Source organism: Oryctolagus cuniculus, chromosome 11 (genome assembly GCF_964237555.1).
Source record: "Oryctolagus cuniculus chromosome 11, mOryCun1.1, whole genome shotgun sequence".
Lineage (NCBI taxonomy): Eukaryota > Metazoa > Chordata > Mammalia > Lagomorpha > Leporidae > Oryctolagus > Oryctolagus cuniculus.
The window spans coordinates 105,341,440-105,368,269 of NC_091442.1; the positions used below are offsets into that span (position 1 = coordinate 105,341,440).

General features: G+C 39.2%; 1 protein-coding gene across 11 annotated transcripts in view; it reads right to left on the reverse strand.

Moving 5' to 3' along the window:
- Window positions 1–1,386: 1,386 nt before the first annotated feature.
- IGF1 (insulin like growth factor 1) overlaps window positions 1,387–26,830 on the reverse strand; it is a 77,017-nt gene continuing 51,573 nt past the window's right edge. For 3 of the 11 annotated variants that reach the window (XM_008256719.4, XM_008256720.4, XM_070051262.1), the window contains exons 3-4: window positions 23,547–23,728; window positions 1,387–7,606 (exon numbers count right to left, since the gene is read on the reverse strand). In XM_008256719.4, the coding sequence (XP_008254941.1) occupies window positions 7,547–7,606; window positions 23,547–23,728 (242 nt within the window). In that variant the 3' untranslated portion in view covers window positions 1,387–7,546. Of the gene's footprint in view, window positions 7,607–17,664; window positions 22,017–23,546; window positions 23,729–26,830 lie in introns of those variants that run through there. The other 8 variants (XM_008256716.4, XM_008256717.4, XM_070051261.1 and 5 more) reach the window with 4 other exon arrangements.

Consider the following 26,830-nt stretch of genomic DNA (forward strand, 5'->3'; position numbering starts at 1 on the left):
TAGACAGGTAGAGTTATATACAGTGAGAAAGAGAGAGACAGGGAGAAAAATCTTTCTTCAGTTGGTTCACTCCCCAAATGGCCACTACAGCTGGCGCTGCACAGATCCGAAGCCAGGAGCCAGGTGCCCCTTCCTGGTCTCCCATATGGGTGCAGGGCCCAAGCACTTGGGCCATCCTCCACTGCCTTCCTGGGCCACGCAGAGAGCTGGACTGGAAGAGGAGCAACCGGGACTAGAATCTGGTGCCCATATGGGATTCCGGCGCCACAGGCGAAGGATTAACCAAGTGAGCCACGGTGCTGGCCCTCCCCCAATTTCTTTCTAAGGGAGGAGATCAAGTGTTGGATATGAAGTAGTTCCTGGAAGAGGAAAAAAGTAAAGGAAGAAGTCTTGCTAAGATGAAAGGAGGCACAAAAGCATCCAGAAATTCTTTGATGGTTTTGTAGTAATAAAATGTTGTCTGACATTGGATTGGAAGCCATCTTCTGATCTTTGCTTGAGTGCCTTCCACTTCATTATCTAGTAAAAGGATGAACTAGGTTAGCCTAGTTTGAATGGGGAAAGGTATTGTTCTGGTGGGCATAGCAGGGAAGCAACACAGAAAACCATGGCTATGGGGGGGCAAAATGCTGAGATCCTGAACAGAACATTTAGAGGAAGAGGGGATTTGAAGAATGCTAGTCCTGGAGAAATCCCTGAAAATTTTGAGGGAGTGAGGTTGGTCGTGACCTTGAGTTGAGGTACCAAAGGTGTGTGCAAAATACCAAGGGAAACTTCTCTCTTTATTTTCTTAAAGCTGAGCACAGGGTTCATGACCCTTTTTCACATCTAGTTAACTTTCAAAATAGTACATGCCTTTATATATATATAGAGAGAGGGGATTTGCTCATTTTTACACCTTGTACTTCTACAAATGCTACCATGAGTTTAATATTCTTGGTATCCATCTAGTAAAGAATTAGCTAGTTGTTGAACATAAATTCGGTGTTGACAGCTTGCATTCTTATAAAATTTCTTGATATGGAAGTATATTAAGTGATATTTGTGTTTTATGATATGTTTGGATCTTTTGACATGAAAATCTTTTCCCGAAGGCTTTGTGTCAAGGATTATAACACACTGCTGGGTTACAGTGAGTGGGCTTGGTTACTTAAGATTGCTTTATTCTCAATGCATATATAATTCATACATTTCTTACCTGTACCTTGTTTGTACAAGTCCTTTGAAACATTTATTTTTAAATATCTAAAAATTCCTTAAGATACCTCCATTATGGTATATGATTGTTTTTATTTTTATGGGTATACTTTGTTGCAATGACTCTAATGAATGAAAGCACTATACAATAGTGAAATTCTAAATAAATGACACATTACACCAACATTATCCAAAGAACCAGTTAATCAAATATGATTAATTTTAATGTACTTACTAAAGAAAGATATACCATTTTATTATGACACTCTAGCCATACATTTTCAAAATATGCTTATTAAACAGTAAATGTAAGATAATGATTCAGTTAGTTACATTTTTAGAAGTCATTAAGATTGATATTCCTCTGCCATAAATGAATGAATAATAATTTCAAATACAATCAGAATTAATTTAATAAAAATATGCTTTTGAGCTAAAATGTATATAATGAATGACCTATCATTTTCTGGTTTCAAAGTAGCAGGGAAAATTAATTCAGTGGCTGTAAGTTTATCACTCTTGACCTACGAGTGTGATAAAAATACATGAAGCAAACTACATGATGTAATCCCAATTCTCATAGTTCATCAACTCTCTTAGTAAAAAGAGATCTGACACGGAATTTGGAACTTTTGTGTAAACTGATTATAAGCTGCATGATGTTTGAAAGTTGTTGATATTTTGAATAGACATTTAATGATACATAAACACAAATAAGAAACACGAGTAGACACTGAAGCTTCAGAGTCCCTCCTGTAGTGTGTTTAGCAGCAGGTACAAGATAAATATCCAAACAAAATCAGATTAAAGGATTAAGAGAAGCAATCTTGTTATGAGTGGGTGAGTGGGGTCAGTGATAGCTTGGAAGGGATCACAGAGTTCTATTTTTTTTCTACTTTGTATCAGTGCACTTTGGGCAAAAGAAAATGAGTACTATTTCCTTTGGAGTCCGGGCAAGTTTGTGTTTTAAAGCAAATTCTAAGGGTTGTGAAAGGTCATTCTGAAGGTGATAGGTGATTCAGCCTGGGATGTAAGTAGGAAAAACTTTATTTCCATCTTAGCTTGTGTTTCAGTTGGGCAATAACATTTGTATTTTTGTGTTCTTTCATTTTTTTAAATTAAAAAATGTTTTTGTTTCCCCTTGGAAGATGATATCAATGACTGTTGACAAATGGGGAAGGAGAGGGACCATGCCCAAGATCAGTGTCATCATCCATTAAGAGGCAATGGTGTGAAATACATGTTTTTATAAAGAGGTTCCTTTAATTTTAGGGTTTCAGCTTAGACAGCCCTCTACAAAAATCTGAGGCAGACACTAAAAAAACAAGGACTGGGAGGAGTAATAAAGACAGTTTCAAAAATTCCCTGGGCCTCTGTCTTAGCTATGAGAGGTTTCCTTAAAAATTAAAAAAAAAAAAAAAAAAAGAAAAAAAGAAAAGGATTGTTCCAGTCAGGACTTGATTATTTAAGTTGATATCTTTATCTTGTACCATACATAGTTAAAGCTTCAGTCAGTCTTTTTGTCTCCTTTTTTTTTTTTTAAAATAGAAATCACACAAAAATGATATCTATGTATCAGTTTCTAATATCTAACAGGAAAGTCTTATAGAATATTAAAATAGCAATAAGCAAATATGTACTATAGGATTAAATACTAGCATTGAAAACAAAAACAATAACAAAGAATCAATGAAAATTTCCTTTTGGTTTTCCCCCTCAAATCTGAGATTTCATGTTCATTGCAGGGAGGGGCACAAAGGCTCACGATTCTGTTTTAAAATAAATGATGCCATAGCATAGGTCAGATTCATCTTTTGAAAACATTAATGGGAAAGCCCAAGTGATTTCAGTGGGAATAGTCTTTCTTATAAGGAGAGCCAAACAGATTCTGCTATAATAAATTAGTGCAATCTTTTATGATTAAAAATAGCAAAACATTTTAAATAGTCTGATTCAACAAGTCAAACATATATTTCTATCTAGCCTATAGGTTAAAGAATCTAAATGGGTTTAACTTACTATACCTCCTTCCAATATGAACATAGAAGAAAAGGACCAAGTCATTTTGAACATTAAGATTTCATAAAGACTGTATAAGGTAAAAAAAGAAACCAAAAACAGAAAACAAAAAATCTTCACAGATTGTTAGCCATCTCTTTCAACAATTTCTCATAAATTCTCTCTCTTTTTCAGTAGATAACTCCCACCTCATAAGGAAATACTTTCCAAGATTTCCCAATGAGATCAGTGATTGCTTTATAGGAGAGCTACTGCTCTTTGAGATGTTTGGGTGAAGGGAGAACATGTTCTACAAACCAGTGAACACTAAAGAGTACCCAAGTAGGATGTGGCAGAAGCTGCTTCTAGTAGATGAATCTTTGTATGTTCTTCTCTTTGTTTTAATTTTCTTCACTTGCTGAATATCTGTTTTAAAGCAGAGAGCGCGCGCACACACACATACACACATACACAATCAATAACAACTTAATCATCTGTTTAGTTCTGCCATTTGACTAGAAGTTTTTTTTTCCCCCATTTATACTCCATGCTCTTGATCAATGTGTTCCAATTGGATCATATATTGCTACTTTGCTGAGTTGGAGAGGCAACAAAATAATGGAGCCTTCTAACTTTTACAAATTTCCATCTTCTGCCCCTCTACCCCCAAACTCACAATTTGGTGAACAGTACACTACTTGTGAGTGATAAAACGTTGAAAGGTGGTGGTGGCTAGACCTAATGCTATTTTATTAAGCCCTCTATCTATAGAATTGTTGTTTTCATACTTTAAAAAAATATGTCTATGCTTTCTTTTTTTTCTTTTTTTCTTTTTTTTTTAGTCAAGTACTTTCTTAAAGAAACAATAGCACCACATTGGCATAGCTGGCCAAACAATAAATGGGAAAGCAAAATGTGCTACATCTTCCATTCTAAGCAGTTTCCCAAGTGCATAAACTAGTAACAGAAACCCTGGAACCACATGCATGGGATGGTTTCATCTACACAAACATTGACATTCCAAGGAGGGGATGGATTCTCAAGGGAGGCCAGGCTCTTTTGTTTTTAATAAGATTTTCAAGGAAGTGATTTCTTCTTAGAATGTGTGTGTGTGTGTGTGTGTGTGTGTGTGTGTGTAGGGTAGGTATTGAGAGTTTTTCTTTACCCCTAGAAGAGTACTTTCTAGTGAAGAGAAGCATTAACCTTTTCAGAGGAGGTGCCTCATCTTAATATTCAAACAATACTTTATACTACTTGTGAAAGTGGGAACAGAAATTTGACCTAAGTATTGAGTAGTTGTAATTACATTGAAACTAAGCTTTAAATGGAAAGCTCATCCTTCGCAATATTTAGAGTCTTTTTATAACCGCCTTGCAATTTTCCCATTCTAAAATTTAAACCAACATAATTCTAAAGCAGAACTTACTTAGTTTTGGGTTGAGAAATTTTAAATGCTCACTTCTGTCAATCCCAGGTCACTTTGCTTCATTATATAGTGGTCAGTTGACTTTCAGAGTTCATATCAATTTTTCCTCTACTATTAATTTACATGGAAATAATTATGGGCTGGTATAATTACTGAATTTTTAATTATTTGATTTGTGATCCAGTTGGAGAGGATTATGTGTTGGGAAAAAGTTAAGAAGGATCCCATAGCATCACCTATTTGAGCTTTCCTCATTTGGGGGAGTTTTTGACAGTTAATTGAGTACAATATATCATAGACACTTGTAGAATTGTCAGGGAACTCATAAATCTGCAGAAGACTGACTGCAAAGTTTGGTTGGGAATAAATTGTTTTAGAAGGTATATACTGGGAACAAGAAATAAAAACCAAAAGTGTCTTTATGGGGAAAGTGGGACAGCATCTTATTCCATTGGATACATGTATCTGCCAAACAAGCAGAGGGTGAAAATGATGTAGTTTCTTTGGCATTAGTCCATGATGATGAACACACTGGTCAGCAGGCCCAGGGTGCTCGATTCAAATAACTCAGTGGACTGAGATTTCAGTGCTGCTTGACTGAACAAGACTGGTGCACAAACGAGGGCCTCTTTTTTGTCATTCAGTAGAGATCCTGAAAATCATTTCTTTTTTCCTGGTCTCTGAACCACAGAGTAGAAAACCAAAGGTGTTATTTGTTTGTTTTTCATATATACTTTCCAAGAACATAGATGCTAAAATTTGCATGAAATAATCATACCTGGATGCTTTTCACCAAGAAATTCTAAGACCAGTAAAAAGATCTGAATGCTAGGTAATTCTGTTCTAACAAAATCTTGATCCGTACATGGATAACATTTTTAGGCCGTCCTGGGCCATCCTCACCCTTTGGATTTTCTTGACACCCATTATCAGTGCATAAGACATATCCACGCAGAGCTAGGGACTACCTTTCTAAACCAATAGGAGAGGAGAAGGAAATTTTGCTTCTCAGTTAGTAACTCTGGTCAGCACATTTCAACGACAACAAAATTTTTTGTTAAAGTTATGTGGATACAACCAAAGAGTAAAGTTCATGTAAGAAAGTAGCTTTCAATATTTTAAATCTTGGACCATTTTCTTTGCTTGCCTAAAAAGAAGGAAAAACTGATTTTTAGAATGAATAGAATGTCACTTACAACACTAAAAGAGGTATTACTAGATAGATAGCAACTGTCTGGAAGATTCCATGAGTGCTAACAGTTGGAGTAACCAAGAACCACTTCACTGGTAGGAATCCTGTTGGTTTCTCCCATTTTTCTCTTCCATTCTCATCTTCATGTATTTGTATATTCACAAATCCGAATGTAGAATTCAAAATCAAATGGTTCTAACTTATTTTTAAAAGCATTTTAAAAGAGAGTGAACTGTGAGCTGTCAACAACTAGCAGTGGGGTGGTTTCACTGACAAGAATTGGGCTGTCAGAAATGTTTGGTTAATTAGTCTCTAGGTAGGCTGTGAATGGGTTTAAAGAATTCCTGCATCCTAGAAACTCAAGCAAGGGCTCTGATTTTATCCCCTCAAAGCAACACCAGGTAAAAGTCTGAAGCTTCAGCTTTTGCATCCTCATACCACCCCTTTGAGGTAGGTAGATGACGTATTGCCCCCATTTTGCAGATGAGGAAACTGAGGCACAGAGAGGTGAAGTGACTTGCCCAAGGTCACACAGTGGTGAGTCCGTGGCAGAGCTGACAGATGTTTGTTTCTTCGGTTAGATAAAGAAACCAGGTCTGTTAAAACTCCTGGCCTTCTGCTTTTTCCATTCCACGGCTTCCTCTCTGGTCTCGCCAAGCAAATTTGCATCAGTGGATTTTTGAAAAGCATAATTGGGGGTGGGGGGAACCCTTTTGCCTTCTTTCCCAAATGGATGGACTTTTCCTTCCCTTCCTCCTTGTGTTATCTTTGGCTCCAGGTTTTCCCTTTTGTTTTGCTTTCACCTTTTACCGTTTTGGCCAGACTCTTTCATATAACAAACTACAAAATAGCACCATTGTACTAAAAAACAGAGTTTTACATACTGTTTGATATATCCTGTATTATTGATATACTAAATTTACATAGTGCTCTATATGGAAAAAAATAAAAAGAAGTGACTAATCAGGTTGCACTCTAACTCATCATTTGAGGGAACCATTGAGAGTTTACGAGACTTTCTATGTTTAAAACATAAGCCTAAAAATGATTGGCCTCAAAGTCACAATGATCTGCTTGAAGCTTTTAGCATGATGTGGAAAAATAAAGCTTTGTGCCTAAAATAAATGCATCCAACTTATATTTGGTACAAATGCCACAGGTTGAATCTTGCAGGTTAAGAATCGGTGTGCTACTTTGCTGCTGCTTTTGAGGAGGCCAAATTTGGCAAATAAAAACATTATGAAAGGGGTGGTGGAGATAGATGAAGACGACTATTAAACACCATAAACACACAGCCTGTGTTGTATAGAGAGAAGTGCAAATAAGAAAACAATTCATAAACCACTTAGACAAGGTTGCTGAATGAATGGCTCCAGCAGCCAAGATTCAGAGAGAAATTTAGTGCAACTGGATCTCTACGACACCCATGCATTTGTGGCTCTTGAGAGGCAGGGACTAAGATATATATGTATTCTCTATAGAACATTATTGATAAAGGATCAACAGCAATCTACCAACTCCAGGACCATTTTTGCAAGGTGCAAAGCTTTGAACAATCACGCCTATAGACAATATTGGAATGTTTACTTGTGTATTTCATTGGGGGAAATGCCCATCTTTGAAATGTCATCAAACTTATTTTTTGGCCGGTATTCCAATGTTTCACAGGTAACTCGCGCAGAGCAAAGGGTCCTGCGGTGGCCTGTCCTTCTTCACTCCTCAGAAGGGTCTTCCTACATCCTGTAGTTCTTGTTTCCTGCACTCCCTCTACTTGTGTTCTTCAAATGTACTTCCTGTAGATAAAGGAGAAAGAGTGACATGAAATCAATGAGGTTTTATATACCGATCTGTTTCTTTAAAAAGCTTTATTTTTTAATTATTAAAATGTAGTTTTATTTTTAAGTGATCCATAGTAATTGAGTGCACTCATGGGGTACAGTGTGATTAGTCAACACATGCATACAATATGCCATGATCAAGTCAGGGTAATTAGCGAGTCCCCCCTCAAATACTGCATGTGTGTGTGTGTGTGTGTGTATTGGGAACCTTTGAATCCCTCTCTTCTTGATCTTTATAGAATGTATTATAAAATGTTATAAACTGTAACCATCCTATTGTGCTACAAAATAGTGCTATTCCTTCTATGTAACTAAATCCATCCATTTCTAACATTAGGGCTCAACCTTTCATATCTTATGATTCACCAGTCAACCTAAAAGAGATCCCTGGGCTTTGGTTTTTCTGAGAAAGATATATACAGGTGGATAGGGCTTTAGTTAATACTTGGCAGAACCTCACTCAGGCTACTTGCATGTACCCCTGGCGTGGATACCACAGATTGCTTTATAATCACACAAAGATGCACTTCTTCCCATCTGCCTCTGCCACAGCTTAATTGATAGGAAGGGGACATTACAACATCCAGCCTTCTGGCCTGTAGCATCTTTTCCTAGTAAGAAAAAGAATGAATCAGATTCTGGGATCAGCCTCTGCTGTTTTATCTTAGATTGTTCTGTTTTGATTTTTTTTTTTTAATTTTTCATCTTTGCTTCCCCCGGAAAGAGGCAGAGTTTTAGAAGTAGAAGATCAGGAAGTTTAGTCATTGATTTAGAGTCTGTAAAATCACAGACATCCTGAGCTGAGGTCAATCCTCACTCATCCATTTTCTAGCTATATACATTTGTGCAGGTGATGATCTCTTGTATCTTAGTTTCTTCATGCATAAATGGAATAATAATAGTATCTACCTTATAGGATTAAAAATGAAAGGGTTAGGGGCTGGTGCTGTGGCATAGTAGTATAAGCCGCTGCATGCAGTGCTGGCATCCCATATGGGCAATGGTTCAAGACCTGGCTGCTCCAGTTCTGATCAAGCTCTCTGCCATGGCCTGGGAAAGCAGTGGAAGATGGCCCAAGTCCTTGGGCCTCTGCACCCAAGTGGGAGACCTGGAGGAAGCTCCTGGCTCCTGGTTTCAGATCAACACAGCTCCAGCCATTGCGGCCAACTGGGGAGTGAACCAGCGGATGGAAGAACTCTCTTTCTCTTTCTCTCTCTGCCTCTCTTTTTCTCTGTGTGTAACTCTTTCAAATAAATAAATAAATAGTTTTAAAAAACATGAAAGGGCTAATATATAAGAGAGCACATCAATAGGCTTGGCACATGGTAAGCACTGCATACTCAGTGTTAGTAGTAGCAGTAGCTGCTAGGGTTATTTGCTCATTTTTCCTCCTCTTCTTATTATGTCAACTTTATTGGGCATTAACCATTCCAGGACTAAAAATTCTGGGTTCCCTGCACTGATGTTCCATTCACTCATCAACAAACAATGCTGTTGTTTGGAATATTGAGTTTTGTTCAGAACAGAGCTCCTGTGAGAGCAGATGCCTATCTGTCCATTGAAGGTTGAAGTCTCAATGTTTAGAACAGTGCCAGGGTTATTTCAGGTGTTCAATAAATTTCTTTAGAATGAATTAAATGAATGAATGAAACTGAAAGATCTCCTCATGACATGTAAAACTAAGTTATTATACTTTTCCTATAATTATTTTAGCTTTGTATACATTTTTTTTGGCAGGCAGAGTTAGACAGTGAGAGAGAGAAAGATAGAGAGAAAGGTCTTCCTTTTCCGTTGGTTCAACCCCAAATGGCCACCACAGCCGGAGCTATGCCGATCAAGCCAGGAGCCAGGTGCTTCCTCCTGGTCTCCCATGCAGGTACAGGGCCCAGGGACTTGGGCCATCCTCCACTGCCTTCCCAGGCCACAGCAGAGAGCTGGACTGGAAGAGGAGCAACCGGGACAGAACTGGAGCACCAACCTGGACTAGAACCTGGAGTGCCAGCGCCGCAGGTGGAGGATTAGCCTAGTGAGCTGCGGTGCCGGCCACTTTGTATACATTTAAATAGTAAAGTATCTAGAATATAAGGAGATATGAAATAAAACTGAGGAGAAAATCGCATTTACAGGAATACATTTAAGGTATTTATTTATGTGGGTTTACCTCTAGCCAAAAGGCCTTCTATATGAGGACATAATGGACAATTATTTGTATATAATGAGGTTCATGGAATAAGTATCCCTATTCCTAAAACATGTTTTTATTAAGATCAAAACGAGAGCTCTCACTATGATGGGTGGCATCTCCCAACTGTTCCTCTGGCTAAGGTAATGGCCATCCCCCTCCAAGGCATAAAATTATTATATATGTAGAGACCTTTGATTACTCATATCTAAGACCCAGAGTTAGTAGATTTAATACTAATCTAAATGGGGAAAAATCAACTACCACTTCTTGGAAATAATGCTTATGGTCCCAGACCCTTAGAGATCTGGTGATGTTTTTCAGCTCTGCCTGGAACATTAAACTTCTCTCCAAGTCCTTCATGAAAGGTAGCTAGCCCTTTGTGAATTGATGGTCAATATCCTTTAATGACCTACTAGAAAGAAGATGGCATCACTGTGTAAAAACATGTATTAAAATACCTAGCTCAGTGACCACTGCAAACATGTCCTGGTCAAAAGAAAGTGGGCATCTGTATCGAATATTTTGAAATGCCATCTGGTGAAAATCCTTCTCCCTGAAATAGCACACAAATTAACTTGCAAATGCAACAAGTGCAGTTAATATGTATTTATTGCTGTGCATTTACCACTAAGCCACCAGTAAACTTGTGTTCCTAATCCTCCGTCTCATTCTGCTTTCTTATAATATTCCTCTAGAAAAAGTGAAGAAAGGCATATGGGATCAGAGAGTAGGATCAGTATTGTTTCCAAACTCCATGAAATATTGTTGGATTCTCCTTGGAAACTGATGATGGGATATGGCTCAGCAAAGTTCTACAACAACCTTTATTAGGATACTACCTCTCTGCCAAATTGCTGACCAAATCAACTGGCAGGTAGAGAAACACACGGACTTGAATTTTACCTTTTTTTCCCCCTGCTTAAGGGGCATACTGGGATAAAGAAAGATTTTTAAGAATCTAGAATGCTCAAACTTCCCAAAATGTTCAAGAATGAAATGGCAACAAATGAAAAGGAAGCCTCACAAGGTGTTTAATCTTTAGTTTTCCACTGAAGCTGAAGTACTTTAAAATTTCTAGAAGAAGACATTCAGTTACTGTCTATGTTTCATCTTCAAGTTCATGAGGGCTGTAGCAAAAAGAACCGAGGTCAGATTGGCTGACCATGTAGATTTTATCTGCTGTCTCCCAACAGAGAGCTTATTTCTTTTCTCTTGGAGCAGAAGGTATAAAGTGTAAGGTCTTGGCAGAGCTATCCTCTGGTCTATTTCTTCTGGGTCTGTCTCAGCATCACAGCAGGGCCATGGCTGAAACTCACTTGAGTGGAGCCGACACTGCTCCAAGTAGCATGGTTCCCATGCACACACACGTACAGCTGAGGCCATTCAAGACCAGCTGGGATGTTGTCTGGTTTGCATTTGGCTCTCTTCCCAGGCTCTCACATGTCACTTCTTTGTTACAGACAATGGCAGTGACAAAACAAAAGCACTCAGGGACTTGGTCTCAGTTACATCTGTTGCTTTGCTCATTGTCTTAATTACACTGCCACCCTTGACAATGGGTGGCAAGCAGAGGCGCGTTAGAAGCAGCCGTCGTCAGAGTCAGAGCTGGCACCCACCTTCAATGCACTTCTTGAAGGGTTATGAAACTGTCCCACATTCAGCCAAGCAAAAACTTTTCACTTCAACAGCCTGTCCAAGACAAACAAACCAGCTGAAGCTGTTTCTAGTATGCAACTAGACAGTTTTTTGAAAGGAAAACAGTAGTGAGTAAATACTCTTTCCTATTGACACCAGAGAAGGTAAGAGTATTCAAAAAAATGTTGGTCCAGTTCACTGGGATTTAAGAAATGTTTCCTTCTGAAGGAAGAATTAAAGAACTCATTAGGGAATAAGTCTGGGAAGGGCTTAATTTGTGACATACGTTATTACATGTTTTGTATGCATGCGTATAACCAGATATTCAGGAAGATAGGAAAAGACCCAGAAGAGGCCATTTGCATTCTTTTATTATTTCCTGATACTTGTCCTGTCCAAGCTTTCCTCTGGAAATCTATCTACCAACATTTTGATTAAGTTCACTGAAGGTTAATAACAAAAAAAATAAGCTTGCTTAACATTTCAGGTGAGTTCCCACTTGAAGAATAATCTGAGTCTTTATGATTTGTGAGGTGATGCCATCCACAGACATCAGTCCCATTTACAAGCTAAGGCTCAATAGGACTTAGTGATGTGCTTGAGGTCACATAGGAATTTCCTGATAGACCTGGGACTGCAAAAACAACACTTCCCAATGCTTCAACCCTTACTATGTGCTGTGGACTATATGCATGATCAATTGCATCTATTTTTTATTTAAACCTCACTGTTCTTTTAGGGTCTGATACTAGTGTACTCACCATTTGAATTTTAAGAGATCTAAAGCTTAGAAAGAGTAAACAACTTGCAGAATTTTTTACAGTGAAGATGTGACAATTGTTGGGATTTGTGCCAATTCCTTCTGACTCCAGAACTCATCAGTTAGCCACTCTGCTATAATGCTTTCTCAAGGGATAAAACAACATTGGGTGCTTGAGAGCCCAAATCTATTTCCAGTAGCAATAGTGGATAATGTCATGAGTTATCCATAATCCCAATGGGTGGTAGATGCTGGTTTAGAGGGTAAGACAGTTCCTTGTGGGTAGAAGTCTCTAAACGTGGAGGTGCCCTCCCTTTGTGAGCTGAGTGCTTTGTGTATGATCATTTATAGAGGTTTAGTAGCACAGCATTCAATTAGCAAAAGCTACCCTCTTGGATATTATAACCCCTTCTTTTCTCTTTGACCGATTTTTTGAGATTTTGCTCAGGAGTTTGAAACTAAAAGAAAGATGATAATAGGCTCTTTAAATTCAGGGAGGAAGCGGTGATGTTTTCAATAGACTGTGTTTCCATCTCCACCCACTCCAAACAAGTTAAGCATTGTATGATATAAAGTCTAGGAAAAGCCTGGCACCCAATAAAACTACTGGGAAAATACTGTTCAGCACGGAATATTAGCAGCCTATTGTATAGTATAAAGTGCTAAATTTAGCATTGACTCTCTCCCAAAAAGGGCAAGATGCGGGAAAAAGAGCAGCAGATGATTGGAGAAATGGCCCAGATAGCAGCTCTTAGCCTCTTAAAAAAGATGTGCTGTAGCTATTTTGCTGGTTTGGCCTGCAGACATGTGAAATTGTACAGAATGATTTAGATGTCTTAGTATCAATTTTGATATCTCTTTACTTCAGGGAATCATAGGTTCAAATTCCAGGAGAATTGGGTCAGCCTCTCATCTCTGGGAGCCAAAGAGAGTGAATGTCACGCAATCTTCTCAGCACTTTGGGATGTGACTTAAAACCAGAGGACAAAATGCACATTTGGAGAGGTCTGTATTCCCTACATGTATGTCTGCATCTGTAACAAAGGGTGAAAGGTTTGAAGTGATGTTACACACTGTTGGTCTGTCCAGTCTCATGTAGGAGTGACTCCCTGCTCTGCCTTCCCTCCTCCCGTATGACTCTGTCCTTTGGCTTTGGTGGACTGGCCCAAGATGGCTGGCCAACTAGTACAAGCCAATGACTGAATATGATGGGGATACCAAGCAGACCCATTCCTGGAAGACCCAGAATTCCTTTATTGGCCAATTTCAGCTCAAAGACTCCCTGGTAGCTTTACTCAACTTTCCTTAGCAGTCTAGAACATTTCTGCCCAACCTTCTCTCCCTCTCTCCTTCACTTGGCTCAGACTTGCAATCTGACTGTTAGGAAAGGGCTCAGGGACCATGAACTATTTCCTTTTTTTTTTTTTTCCACAGGCAGAGTAGACAGTGAGAGAGAGAGAGAGAGAGAGAGAGAGAGAGAAAGGTCTTCCTTTTGCTGTTGGTTCACCCTCCAATGGCCGCCGTGGCCGGTGCACTGCGGCCAGTGCACCGCGCTGATCCAAAGGCAGGAGCCAGGTGCTTCTCCTGGTCTCCCGTGGGATGCAGGGCCCAAGCACTTGGGCCATCCTCCACTGCACTCCCGGGCCACAGCAGAGAGCTGGCCTGGAAGATGGGCAACCGGGACTAGAACCCGGTGTGCCAGCGTCGCTAGGCAGAGGATTAGCCTATTGAGCCGTGGCGCCGGCCCCTATTTCCTTTCACACAGGCAGTCCCCCCCTCTGATGAAGCCTTTGCTAATTTAATCTCATCTCATCTTCTATTTCTTGGAGGACCTGTGTTTACACATCTGGTATGTATTCCAGTACCTTATCTCCCACAGGAGTTGTGTGACCTTTGACAATCACTACACTGTTTCTTCTTCTGTAAAAATGAAAGGGTAGGGTAACACCACCTACCTCATGGCGTTCTTCTGATTGAATGTGATAACCTTTGCACATGTAGCTGGCATAAGGGAGATATCTATAGGTATGTTTAAGAGTGCATACTGTTTCCACAGCTCTTAAGTTAGACACATTTTGTGCACTTGATTGTCAGCAATGTGAATCTGTTTTGGTTTATGTGCCGTCAGAGTCCTTTCTGCATCTATGTTTGTTAGAGTCTTGATGTACTGGAGAGAAAATTCTGCATGTCTCCTCACTAAAAGGTAATCCCTTGAGGGTAGGTAGCATGTTTTCATCACTCCCCAGACCCAACTGGGGTGCTTTGAGCAAAGTTGAAAATCAGGAAATGCTTGTTAAATTGATTTAAATTTCTTGCAGTAGTGATGAACTAGAGTTCAGGTCAACAGCAAGTATTTTAGGCAGGCCCCCTACTTCTTCTTGCATTCTGTACAAGGACAAATAGCACCCTCCTGTCTTGGAACTTCCAAGTGTTAGCCTATGGTGTAGTAAGCATCAACTAAGAAGTGCAGGAGGGGGTTCAGGGAATAGTGAACACACTGGTGTCCACCTCAAGTTTAGATTCTGACCTGGCCACTTGTCAGAACAAGATATTTAGCCTTTCTCAGCTTGAGTTTTTTTTTTTTTTTTAATCTGTACAATAGGTATGATTATAGTGTTTACCTATAGGCTTATGGTGGTGATTACCTTAGTGAGGTGATTTGTTATAACCCTTACTGCAGGGTATCTGCCTAATAAATATTGGCTATTATCTTTATTTATTTATTTAAAATAGTTACTGTTGTCAGAACACTTCTTGTGCTAGAGTGTTGTCCCTTCTGTGGCCGAGTTTGGAGAGACAGTCACTACTTGTTGGGTTTTTTAGCATTCCCTCGAGTGCAGGAATAGAAGTAGAGCTCTTTGTTTCTAGTAACTGATGCACCCTTAGGAATCCCCAGGAATCAGGGAACATATTCATCCCATCACTATTCCAAGATTATCCTGATTTAGCAACTTTCTTACTCTTTAAAAGATATCACCTGGCTCTATTTCAACTATTTCTGCCTGTGATGTAATAAACTACCACCAGAATAATTAAGATCCTGGAGAAAACAAAAGAAACAAATACTGAAGGGTACATTCCTTTGCTGCCAAGAGACGTTCATATTGTTTTCTGTAATCTTCAAGGATGTTGTAAAACATGTTAGAATTCAGGGCTGCTTAGACTATTGATTTTTATGGGCAGCTTATTTAGTTAGCTGTTTTATTATATTTTTAAATTAAAAAGGGTTTAAGTGCAGTATCTGTCCCAAAGGGAATTGATTTGAGGACTGCTGAAAGGTTCAACTGTTGTGGTATTTAAAAAAGTGAAACACCAGATTCTAGTAATTTCACTGATATGTACTAAAAATTCAGCACATTCTTACATAAAAACTGCATTTATTCTTTTTCTCTTAAGCCTCCGAAATTGCATTGTTCCATCTGACATCTACTGATGCTAGAATTACTTAGACTAGTGTGTGCTGTAATTTATATTACAGTGTCCTTGGGAGATGGGAGGCCCAAGGTTTCTGGTGTTATTTCAGTGCAATAGTGATGAGTTCACAGGGTTAGTAGGAAAGGGTGTTGCTCTCTTCTATTCATTCTTTGTGTGTGTGACAAATCTGGGCAGAACATTCAAACTCTGTGTTCGAAATTTTTCTCCTCACTGAATTGAGAGACATTTTGGAAGTTTGGAAGGCTTACTTGAACTTTTAGGATGAACAAAATAACACTATGACAAGTTGAAGTGATTTGCATCTGTTTGAGGTTGATGGGAGCCTCAGCATATAAAAGTAAACATGCAAGGTGCCAGCCAGTGCTTTTCCAAGACAGAAAGTGGAGCAAGTTCATGTGTGCATACAGTTTTAAAAATCAGAACTGTTATATTGTGCCAAAAGCACCTCTACCTCCATCCTAGCATTCTTTTGAAGAAGGAAACAAACATTATTTATACAGATGCTGCACAGCGCTCAATAGTGACCTTGGTCAACCAATACTGACAAAATAACAATAATGATGCTATGCATTTATTGATTTAATAAATTTCTTCTATTCCTGCAATGCCTCATGCACTGTTCAGACATGCCACAAACTTGTGGCGTGAAATAAAGGTTGTACGTATCCAATGAACAATTGTCAACTGACTAGGAATCCTTACCCAGTGCTCAACCTGCCACAGTCTGACTCCTAATTATGTCAGATTTTTGTCTTGCCATAATTGTTATCTACAACTGTGAAAATAGCACATCACATTTTCACAGATGGCAGGACTGGTTGGTCCTTAATTACTTGACCTCTTGGTGTTGGCTTGACAGAAAGCTCCATGAGAGCCTTTGTAGATTTTACACAGAATTCTATTCAAGCTTTTGGCATATGAATCCCATCGTGGACTCTTGGGTTACTTGACCAGTTTGGGTTTGATGTAAAATATCTGGGTTTCTCGCTGGGAACTTTGGGGCTATTTTACTAGAGATAAGAATTGCTGTCATGCCCAGCCTTTCCTACATCTTGCCCTTAACATCCCATCTTCTTATGGAAATTTTGACCATGCTGGTTAAAGGAACCAAGGGAGACATTGTCAGTGCCATCTCCCCCCGCCCCCCACCAGAGTGATAATAACGTGTGCCTGCTCAAATAAATATGTTACTTTATGTGACCCAATGGGAATGAAGCCACATGCCAAAGCAAATACAGAAAGATAGAGGTTAAGAAAGGGGATAGTGGTGGAGGAGGCAAGTGATTTGCTTTTGTCAATAATCCCAATCTCTAATCGAAGTAGGGACAGGAATGATGGAAGGAAGATGGGATGGATGCACTGACCCTTGGTTGTAATGGGTCATGAGTTAGACCTGGAAATTTCTAGAGTTGCTAATTGGTCCTATGGGAAAGTTACTGGGATCTGTAGATGAGAAGGATCCAGAGAGTTCCTCTCTGTAAATCAGATGGGAAGTGAGTAAGCCCTGGATCCTGAGAAGGCACAATGGAAGGAAAACTAAGTTCTTCTTGCCCCTCTGAAAATGTTTGCTTTATTTCCCCAGTAACATTTAATTCAGGCCTGGAACTTGGGCCTTTGAGAAGACAAAGGAATCCTTTGGTTTCTCCTGAATAATCCCAATATGGGATTCCTGGCTCCTGGCTCCTGGCTCCTGCCTGGCCCAGCCCATTTGGTAAGTGAACCAGTAGATGGGAGTGCTTTTCCTTCTCCCTCTCTTTCAAGTAAATAAATAAATAAATCAGGGAGTAAAGGAACATGATTATGTTCATAGAAGTATATGTATCAACAATTGATAACTAATATTGAATCTGTTCTCTGTATTAATAGCACATTAACATGAGAAAAAAGAAAGTATTAAATAAAAGATCTTTTAAAATTTCCAAACTAGACTTGATTAGGTCAATGGAATTACTAACTGGATTTTAAGCATCAAAGCAGACATATGAACGTGGCAGAAAGTTTATGTAAAGACAGAATGCAAAGATCAATTTATTTTGTTGCCAATAATTTTTGAAATCCAAACACAGGTTTTTTTTTTCACAATTTGCATTTTCTATAAAAGTTTTGAGGACCCTATATTTCAGTTGAGGAATTCTAGGGTGATATTCTGAACTTCATAAAAAGATATTCCGCTTCATTTGAAACTACTAATCTTTTCATTGCCACCAAAGGCTTCCACTTTGACTTCAGACTATCAACTTTGCCCTTTGATCAAAAGTCAACTCCATGTTATCTCCTAAATATTGCAAAAAAAAAAAAAAAAATCCCTGTTCCTTTCACATAGGCAAGTAGCGAGAATAGACCTCATCTTCCCCCATGCATAATACTGGACTTTTATGACCAAAGAAACAGCAAAATTTAGTACCTAAGCATACATTATTTCTGGGTTGGTGGGGAGAGAGATGATCAGTGCCTTTTGGGAGCTCATTTTATGTATCCTTTTCCACCCTTACATCCTAACAGTACACACATTCGAAGCTATATGAGGTTTTATTTGTTTTCAAGAGACATTTGAAAGATCAAATGCTTCTGAAAGGCACTGGATCAGCAGCCCTAGAAACTGAAATGTCCCGGAAGCTGTGTGAGCCCGGAAATATTCCACATTTCTATTTATTTTGGCAATTTCACTTAAAACTAGAAGAGCTGGAGTTCATGCTACAATTAAATTTTCCCCAGGCACCATGAAATGAAAACACATATTACATTTGATTTTAACTGGTTGAGAAAAATGGTGGTTTTCTCAAAGTTCACTGTATGACCCTGAAGTAAAAGTTAATAGAGCTTCACCTGGGAGAGCTAACCTATCAGTCACTCTGGAATTATTGACAGAACCAGGGGTTCCTGGATTGGAAGGGGTCTTAGGTCATCCAGCTCTCTTCTTCTCCTATCCTATACTTGAAACTCTACTACAACAGCAACAAAAAATATTGGCAAGCATAGGCTCTAAGCTTGTAGTGATATGACATCTGCTTTAACCTCAGAAAACTGATTTCTTTTTCATATGGCTCTAATTTTCAAGAGTTGGTAAAATATTCTTAGTAAAACTTTAATAGTGCTTACTTTGTGCCAGGCACCCTTATAAGCACCACATACACACAAGCATGCATACACATTAACTCATGTTATCATTATAAATTCAATTTTATGATGAAACTGAGGCACAGGTAACATGTACTTGTCCAAAGACACACAGTAAGTGAGAAATCCAGGATTTGAACTCAGGCAGTCAGTGCAAAAGCTTTCAGGGCTCTTATCAACTACATTTTTCTGCCTCTCCAATGATCGTAACTCTCCTTCATACCTGGTACAGAGGTCTGTACATTGTAGTTGCTCAATTACAACTATTTTCTCAGGAATGTTATTTCAGCATAATTCCGTATCTATTCCAATTACTTTTATGTACAATCATCAATTTTCCCCAAGAGAAACAGTTGAAGTTGAAGCATTGAAATTTTACATGATTTAATACTCAATTTACTTCAGGAAAACATTCTCATTATCCTAATTAAGATGAGAGAAATCAATCTCAGCTATGCAAATGTTCATATCTTTCTACAATTATTCTTCTGCCTATACCATTTCATTTAATCCATCTACCTACCTACCCACCTGTCATTATATGCCATGATTCTCTAGGGGCTTGAATATTGGTACTAGAAAGGAAGAGATGGAAAGACAATAATAGATTCTTCCTGTTTTCTTATTTCATATTATTCAGTAATGTCTTATAGGTATTCAACGCATTGGCATTAGACTTGACAAAACAACTTCCAGAAAGAAGTGTGTTCTAATGCACAGCATGGAAGTTACGCATTCCTTAACATTCTCTTGTCTGCCTGCCTGCCTACCTTCCTTCCTTCCTTTCTTTCCTTCCTTCATTTTTGCTTTATCTCTTGAATGGAGTTTGGTATAATTACAGTTTTCCCAATCCTTTTACCAGACACAAATTCTTAATTCTTGTGCTGAACTGTGGTTCCTTGAAGAGTCATCTGTTTACAGGCTACTCCATGGTGATGGCTACAGCAGGTATTGGCCTGTGTCTGGCCCCAAAGCATAGATGTCTTCTCATGAGAACTCAGCCTCTCCTGAAAAAGGTAGCTGACCAGAAGGGCTCAGCCTGGCTTTTGTCTTTCTGTTCTCATAATCCTGGATCCACTTTGCAACCAGCCTGGCTTTTGTCTTTCTGTTCTCATAATCCTGGATCCACTTTGCAACCACAGGAGCAGTGGTTTGGCTCTCATCGAGGGTTCTGATGTGATTATGATTTGATCTTTTACTTCTGGATCTCATGAGCCTCAGCCATCTCCATTATATTCAAAGGATGCTGGGTTTTCAGTGAATCATGAAGGAAGGGTGATCCTGATGTGGAAACAATGGCAGGTGTATGAATGACCAGGCAGAAGAGACTTTTCTTTAACACCATGTCTTCTAGGTAGGCTACTTGGATGAAGTGCTTCACTTCTGGATTTGCCATCTTCTCATCTCAAGCATTTGATTGGCTGAGTACTTTTATCTTGCATCTTTTCTCAGTTATTATAATCCATGATTTGGATGATCTTGAGACTTCCTTATTATCTATGAGGACCTTAATCCCACTGATTAAATAAATAAAGGTGATGGGAGGAGAAGGTTTCTAAGACTTGAATTTTGTGATTCTATTTAGCTTTTTTTTTTATCCTCATGGAAATCCAGTAATTTACTCTCAATCATTCACTGCCTTCCTTCTGGTGTAATAATATTAAACTAATGGAAGCTTCAAGGGCCCATTTATTCCCCCTCTCTTCATTTTGGAATTCTTTCTTAGTTGACCTACTTTGATTATGTGCTATTGTCTGGTGGCCAGAAGAGCAGCCAAGAACCCAAGTATGTCTTTACTCATTTCTGGGTCTCAGTGTCTTTGTCTTTAAATGAAGGGATTATATGCAATGCTTTATGATATCTCTTCCAGCTCTAACATATCATGGTTCTAGTTTTGTTATGGAGCAAAACTTCAGACTCAGGATTTCACATCTAAAAATCTAGATCTCTGTGTATGTGGGGTGGTGGAGTGATAGAGGGAATTTCTAGGAGATGCAATAAAAAGGTACTATCAGACATCAGAAGTCTTCTGTTATGGGCTGAATTGTGGTCCCTTTCCCCCAAACTCATATGTTAAAGTCCCAACCCCCAGTAACTCAAAACATGACTGTAGTGTAAGGTCTTTATGGAGGTAATCGAGTTATAATGAGGTCATTAGGGTGGGGCCTGAATCAATCTGACTAGCATTCTTATACAAGGAGGATGTTTGGATACAAAGATATGCATGAAAGAGAAGGAAAGGGAGAGGAGTGGGGGCAGGGGAGAAGGAGGCCATTTATAAACAGAGGAGGGGGCTTGGGACAGATCCTTCCTATTGGCCTTGGAGGGGTTGATTCCTGAGTTTAGGACATCCAGCCTCCAGAAGTTGTGAGCAAATAAATGTCTGTGGTTTAATTCACTGTCTGTGGTGCTTTGTTATGGCAGCCCTAGCAAACTTATACATCTTTTATATCTGATTCCAAAGAGTTGGGGTTGGAGAGGAGTTCAGTAACCTTCTCTGAAATGTTGTGTGACAGGCCTTTCGGCAAATACTGGATGCCCTCTGGCCTAAACCTTGGACTTGACTCAGAAATGCAGCCCCCAATGACATTGCAGGAAAGGAAATCTGGGAAATTCTATGACACAATTCAGTCTTGCTGAGAATTTTGGGCTAATAGTTAACTCTGAACATATATTGACATGGACGATTCTTCCATTACAGATTCAAACAAAATTTTAAAGTGCATTTAAATATTAAAATTAATCTGAATTCTTTAATTGTATCTTGGGAAGGATGGGAGAAAGAGTATGTCTATTATAGTTTTTATTTATTTTTGCTTTTCATTTTTGCTACTGTCTTTCTTTGGATTTTCTTAGGTATTAGATTTTTCTTTTTAATTTTCCCCACATTCGTTAGTCCCATTGGGTAACAGGTTACTTTCATTTCTTTCAGTGTACTATCTAGCTCCACCAGGCCTACTTGTCTTCATTTCCTGCTTTGCTTTACTGCTCTCTGCTCACTCCTCTCTTATCATCCTTGCCTCTGTCTGCTTAGTCCTTCTCTCCTCCAGTTTCCTTTTTTGCCTCTGTGTTCAGTTTCTAGCTCCAGTCTCCCTTCTCTGCTCTTTCTTCTTTCCTCTGATCTGCTGACTTGCTTCTTTCCCCTCTTTCTCTTCCCCTCCTGGGTGTTTCTTTGGCCCACCTTTCCTTCTCCTCTGAGACTTCATTTTCTTGTTGGTAGATGGAGGCTGATACTGTAAACATCACAAAAATAATTGCATTGAGAAAAGGTGGTTCCCGTGGTGTTCCCGAAGGCAAAGACTTTGAATCATCCCAGAATGCTCAGGCTCCATATGACATGAGAGACAGGAATGGCACTGGAAGGGGTCTAGGCCTCAGTCATAGGACCCAACATTCCAGAACTTTGGGACTCATCACTAACACCCATTTACCTCCACCCCTACTATAAATTAAGAGGCACTGGGCCACTTGAGAAGAGACAGAATGAGGCTGTCTTCATCCCTTCAAGCACCCTTTCCAGTGGTGTTTACCTAGAAGTTTCTTCTGGGGTCCTAGCTCTCTGGCTATGTTCTATGCACCAGGTCCTGCCCAGTCCCCTTGCATCACTTGGGGTGGTTCCCTGGGGTTGTATCTCTGCTACGTCACTGAAGTCCTCCTCTAGTCTCAGCTGTGGTTTAGGACCAGGAAACAGCAAAGGTGTCATTCTGAACTTCTTGGTTTCCTATCTTATGCTTTCTGCTCAGTATGAGCTTTGGCTCCAAACCTTGAAACCACACATTGACAATTTTCTTTTCCTTTTTTTTTTTTTCTTAACAGAGTCCCCAAGGAGACCTAAATAAGTTTTTTTTTTCCTTTTCTTACTCATCATCTTTACTTCTCTTTTTTTCTTCCTTCACCTTCTGTTTAGTTCTCATTCTTTCTACTTAATGAGGAAAACTTGAGTTAGGCAATTATTTTATTCCATTCTTTACTCACTCATTTAACAAACTCACGTGCATTGGACATTTTATGTCCTTCTAATATGATAGATATTACCTCCAAGCTCTGCTTACAGCTTAACTCCTAGAAAAAAATGCCTACAGATTTTGATCATTAGAAATCTCTAGGCATTTTATAGTCAAATGGAAATTTCTATTTTTGATATTTGTTTTAAATTTACCATAGATTGTGAATTTTGAATCATTCCTGTCAGACTTTTTATTTGCACCATTGCACAATCTAAGAACTTGAAAGTTCACATGCTTTGTTATTAATTACAATTATGAAAGATGTTAACACTGGTCCAACAGTTACCATGCAGGTATATGAAAAGCATCTTAAAATGTACACATTAACTTAATGTTGACAACCAGATATGGTAGATATTATCATTATGTCAATTTTATGGATAAAACTGAGGCTTGGATACATTACAATATTTGGTAATGGACTCTCAGCTGGTGAGTTGTGAAGGCAAGATTTCCATTTTATCAAAGATTTCAGTTTTTATAACAAAGCCCACATTTAGTCACTGTTTTCCACCATCTTCCACCTATCAGACCTTCCAGAGAAGTGGAAGTTTAAGATTCCATGTGGAGTGACCAAAGGGCTGGCCATGTAAGGCAAGGCTTTGGTGGGGATGGAGATTTTAATTAATTTATTTAATTATTTATTTATTTTCTGCTGTCAGCCAGGACACCATGGGCAGAATTTAAGCTTGGCCTACCCACACCTATACTATGGAGAGTACCTGAGGGTGGCTAGATCCTTCCCTGGGGGCTTACCTTCTGAGTCTTGGGCATGTCGGTGTGGCGCTGGGCACGGACGGAGCGGGCTGCCTTTGCCGGCTTGAGGGGTGCACAGTACATCTCCAGCCTCCTCAGATCACAGCTCCGGAAGCAGCACTCATCCACGATGCCTGTCTGAGGTGCCCTCCGACTGCTGGAGCCGTATCCTGTGGGCTTGTCTGTACAAATCAAATGCAGAGTGGCCTGATGTTAGGGGATCTGCTGTCTTCAGAATCTCCCATCGAGCTCCTGATGCCTCACCTCTCCCCTTGTCTAGCAGCCCTACACCACCTCCAATGTCTCAACCTCCTCTTGAAGCCTCCCCAACAATTCCTGACTCCACAGAACTGGACTTCCGTGTGTCTCTTGTAGTTGGTACCACCCTTGTTAGCGCTAACTCATTCACAGTGTACTTTGTATTAATTTTCCCCAAGTTCTCAGAAACCTATAGGCAAAGATCTCGTGCATGCTCAATTCTAGTCTTCCTCATGTACTGTCTGAATTAAGAGGCTGCTAGGATTATTAATGAAAAGAAAATATGTTTAGCAAATCTGCATTTATGCTGAACTGCTACACTGTAAAATAAGATTGTATATCCAAGAGGTTTTCAGTCTAGAAATGGCTCTTCGTTTTACTGATGTGAAAACTGAACCTCAGCATGCAAGGCCATTCATGCAGTTATTGATGGAGTCAGGAGTCAAACCTGTTGTGGGAGCCTGAATAAGCACTTCAATACTTTAAGTCTCATTTTCTGCCCATTTCTATAATAGTGATAATATCTTCCTTGTAAGAGTGATGACATAATCCATGAATAGTGGTTAACACAACACCCCGTGCATAATAAGTTTTAAATAAATATTGGTTCATTTTTCTAAATATCCCTTTTTAAGATCTTAGGTGGTCTGTGAACAGGCAACATTACTATGGTTACATCCATAAACTTAGAATGGGAGAGGACTTCCTTTCCTATCACTCCAGAGATATCTGAACAGTTTTCCTATAAATTAACAACTTAGACTGAGGCAGACTGAAATCAATGCCCTTCTTTCACGTGATTCTGATTGCTCAGAGCAAACATCTGAGTCAAATTTCTTTTGATATTTGCAAATCAATTAGGCCTCTTTACTTGGCAAGTAGATTTTGATTTGGTTTAATTTTGTTTTGGGCACACTTTTCCTGGCTTTGGAATTAAATGAGAGGGCAAAACAAGCTTACATGGAACTTAAAATGCTCCTAAATTACTTGGAAGCCTTTTTTCAAAGAAGACTTTTGTTAAACCAAATCTCACATATGCACTAGAATATGAAACAGACAAAAATGAAGTTTCTCTGGCTCAGACAAGGCTAGAGGTACTGGATCTAGGTCTTTTCTCATAACCCTTGCCTCCTTTGAGAGATAGGAGGCCTGGATTTTCTCCACTGATGTCCAGGCTTTGTGGAAAAAAAAATTGTCCATGAGTGATCCAGAAGAATCCACTTAATGAATCTGACATATATTCCTGACAGAGGAAGCATTATATTTTAAGCATATATTTTATATGTATATAGTAATGACACCATACTTAAGGATAGGGTTTTGAAAGTCAAAATTCTCATATATATTTTGAACTCTCTCATTGGGAGAGATCAAAATCATGGTTATGGCCTCCTACCAAGTTTGGCTGCCTCCCTGCTCAGAGGGCCAGCAGTTCATGGCATCTCCTAAGAAGCTAATTCTTTCCTGATGCTTGGCGCAAGAGCCTGGTGGCTACTTCCTCCTGTAAGGCAGGTTTCTTGTCATTCCTAGGGCAGCTGGAGGTAGCAACTTAGGCTTCATTTGTGATATCTGTGGTAGATTTCCTTCTCTACCCTTACTCCAAAATGCTGTGGGCTCCTCATGATTGTGGGATTTCAGAGGGGCTGAGCAGCTGGCCAAAGGTGGAGCCTCAGCAGTACTTTCACTTGCCATTGGAGGATCAACTTAGCACAGAAGTCAACTCTGCTTCTGCTCGCCAGCCGCGCCCTGGCAAGCGAAGACTCAGCTGGTCCCCTGAGCAATGTAAACAATGTTTTCTGTTTTTTTGTTTTGATAATCTTTTCCTGGGATTATAAATTAGAACAAAGACACAAATGGGCTGTGATGGTTCTTTGGTTCTTCATAATCCACAAAGGACTTCTACATGCTTTTTGCTAAGTGACTAAGCCAGCCAAGGAAAGATGATAGACATTGGATTTTCTCTTGGGGGTAGGGAGGAAAGAAAAGGGGGCTTGAACTTCTTTGCAGTAATTTTCCTTGTAGTCCACAACAGGTTATGACTGTTGCTTGTTGAAATTACAAATTTCTTAATGAGACATAATTGGGATTTATTTTTTGAGGATGGAAGAGTAATTTGATGTTTGGGGGTGGGGTGGTAGGAATGGTGCCAGAAATTGTCAAGCTTGGCTAACTCAGAAACAACAGATTTCAAAATTCATGCTCATGGGTTGAAAATAGAGAGGGATAGGTTATGGGATTCTGGGACCTATTTAGCATTTCCATTGCAAGTAACTCACACATAATCCTGCTTCTGAGTTCCCATAGGTGCTCAAGCTTCCCTCCTGCTACAGAAGGAAGGCATCAGCCTTCATCTTAGGATGAAGAGGACTTTTTATGTATTACATATTCCTCCCTTGGTGACCACTGACAGCCATGAAACTCACCACAGGTCTATTTCCTCTTGTGAAATAAAGAGTAATCATTAACACAGTGAAATATAATAGCACACACCAGACATCTGGATTGTCACCTCTATTAGATGACTTTTGAGTTCAAAATGGCACAGTGTATGAAATAGCTGTGCCTTTTAGTTCATAGATTGATAAATTTTAGAATCAAGAATTGTAGGACTTTTCTGTAATGTCTCATAAAGAAAGTTATCTTATGTCCAGATTTTTAAAAAAGAGTGAAGTAGTGATACATAGGCTTAGATTTTGCCATAAATACAACTGCCAGTTATCTAGCTACCAAAATCTTAGAAAGATGTTTTTCTCTGTTCATAAGATCTACAATGGACTCCTTGTACTTCATTGGGAATATATGAATACAACAAGTGTTTACCTATTGCTTTTTAAAGTTCAATTCATCCTTTGAAGTGTTCTATAGGTTTGATTTCTGGTTCTACATCAAGATATTTAACAAACAACCCTTTCTCATCAATCAAGAGGCCACAATTAAGGGTCAAAGTTTTGTCCTTTATCTTCAAATGCCTCATATTACTTCTTTTTCTAGAACCACAATAGAGATAGTTACTGCTAGTGGCTAAA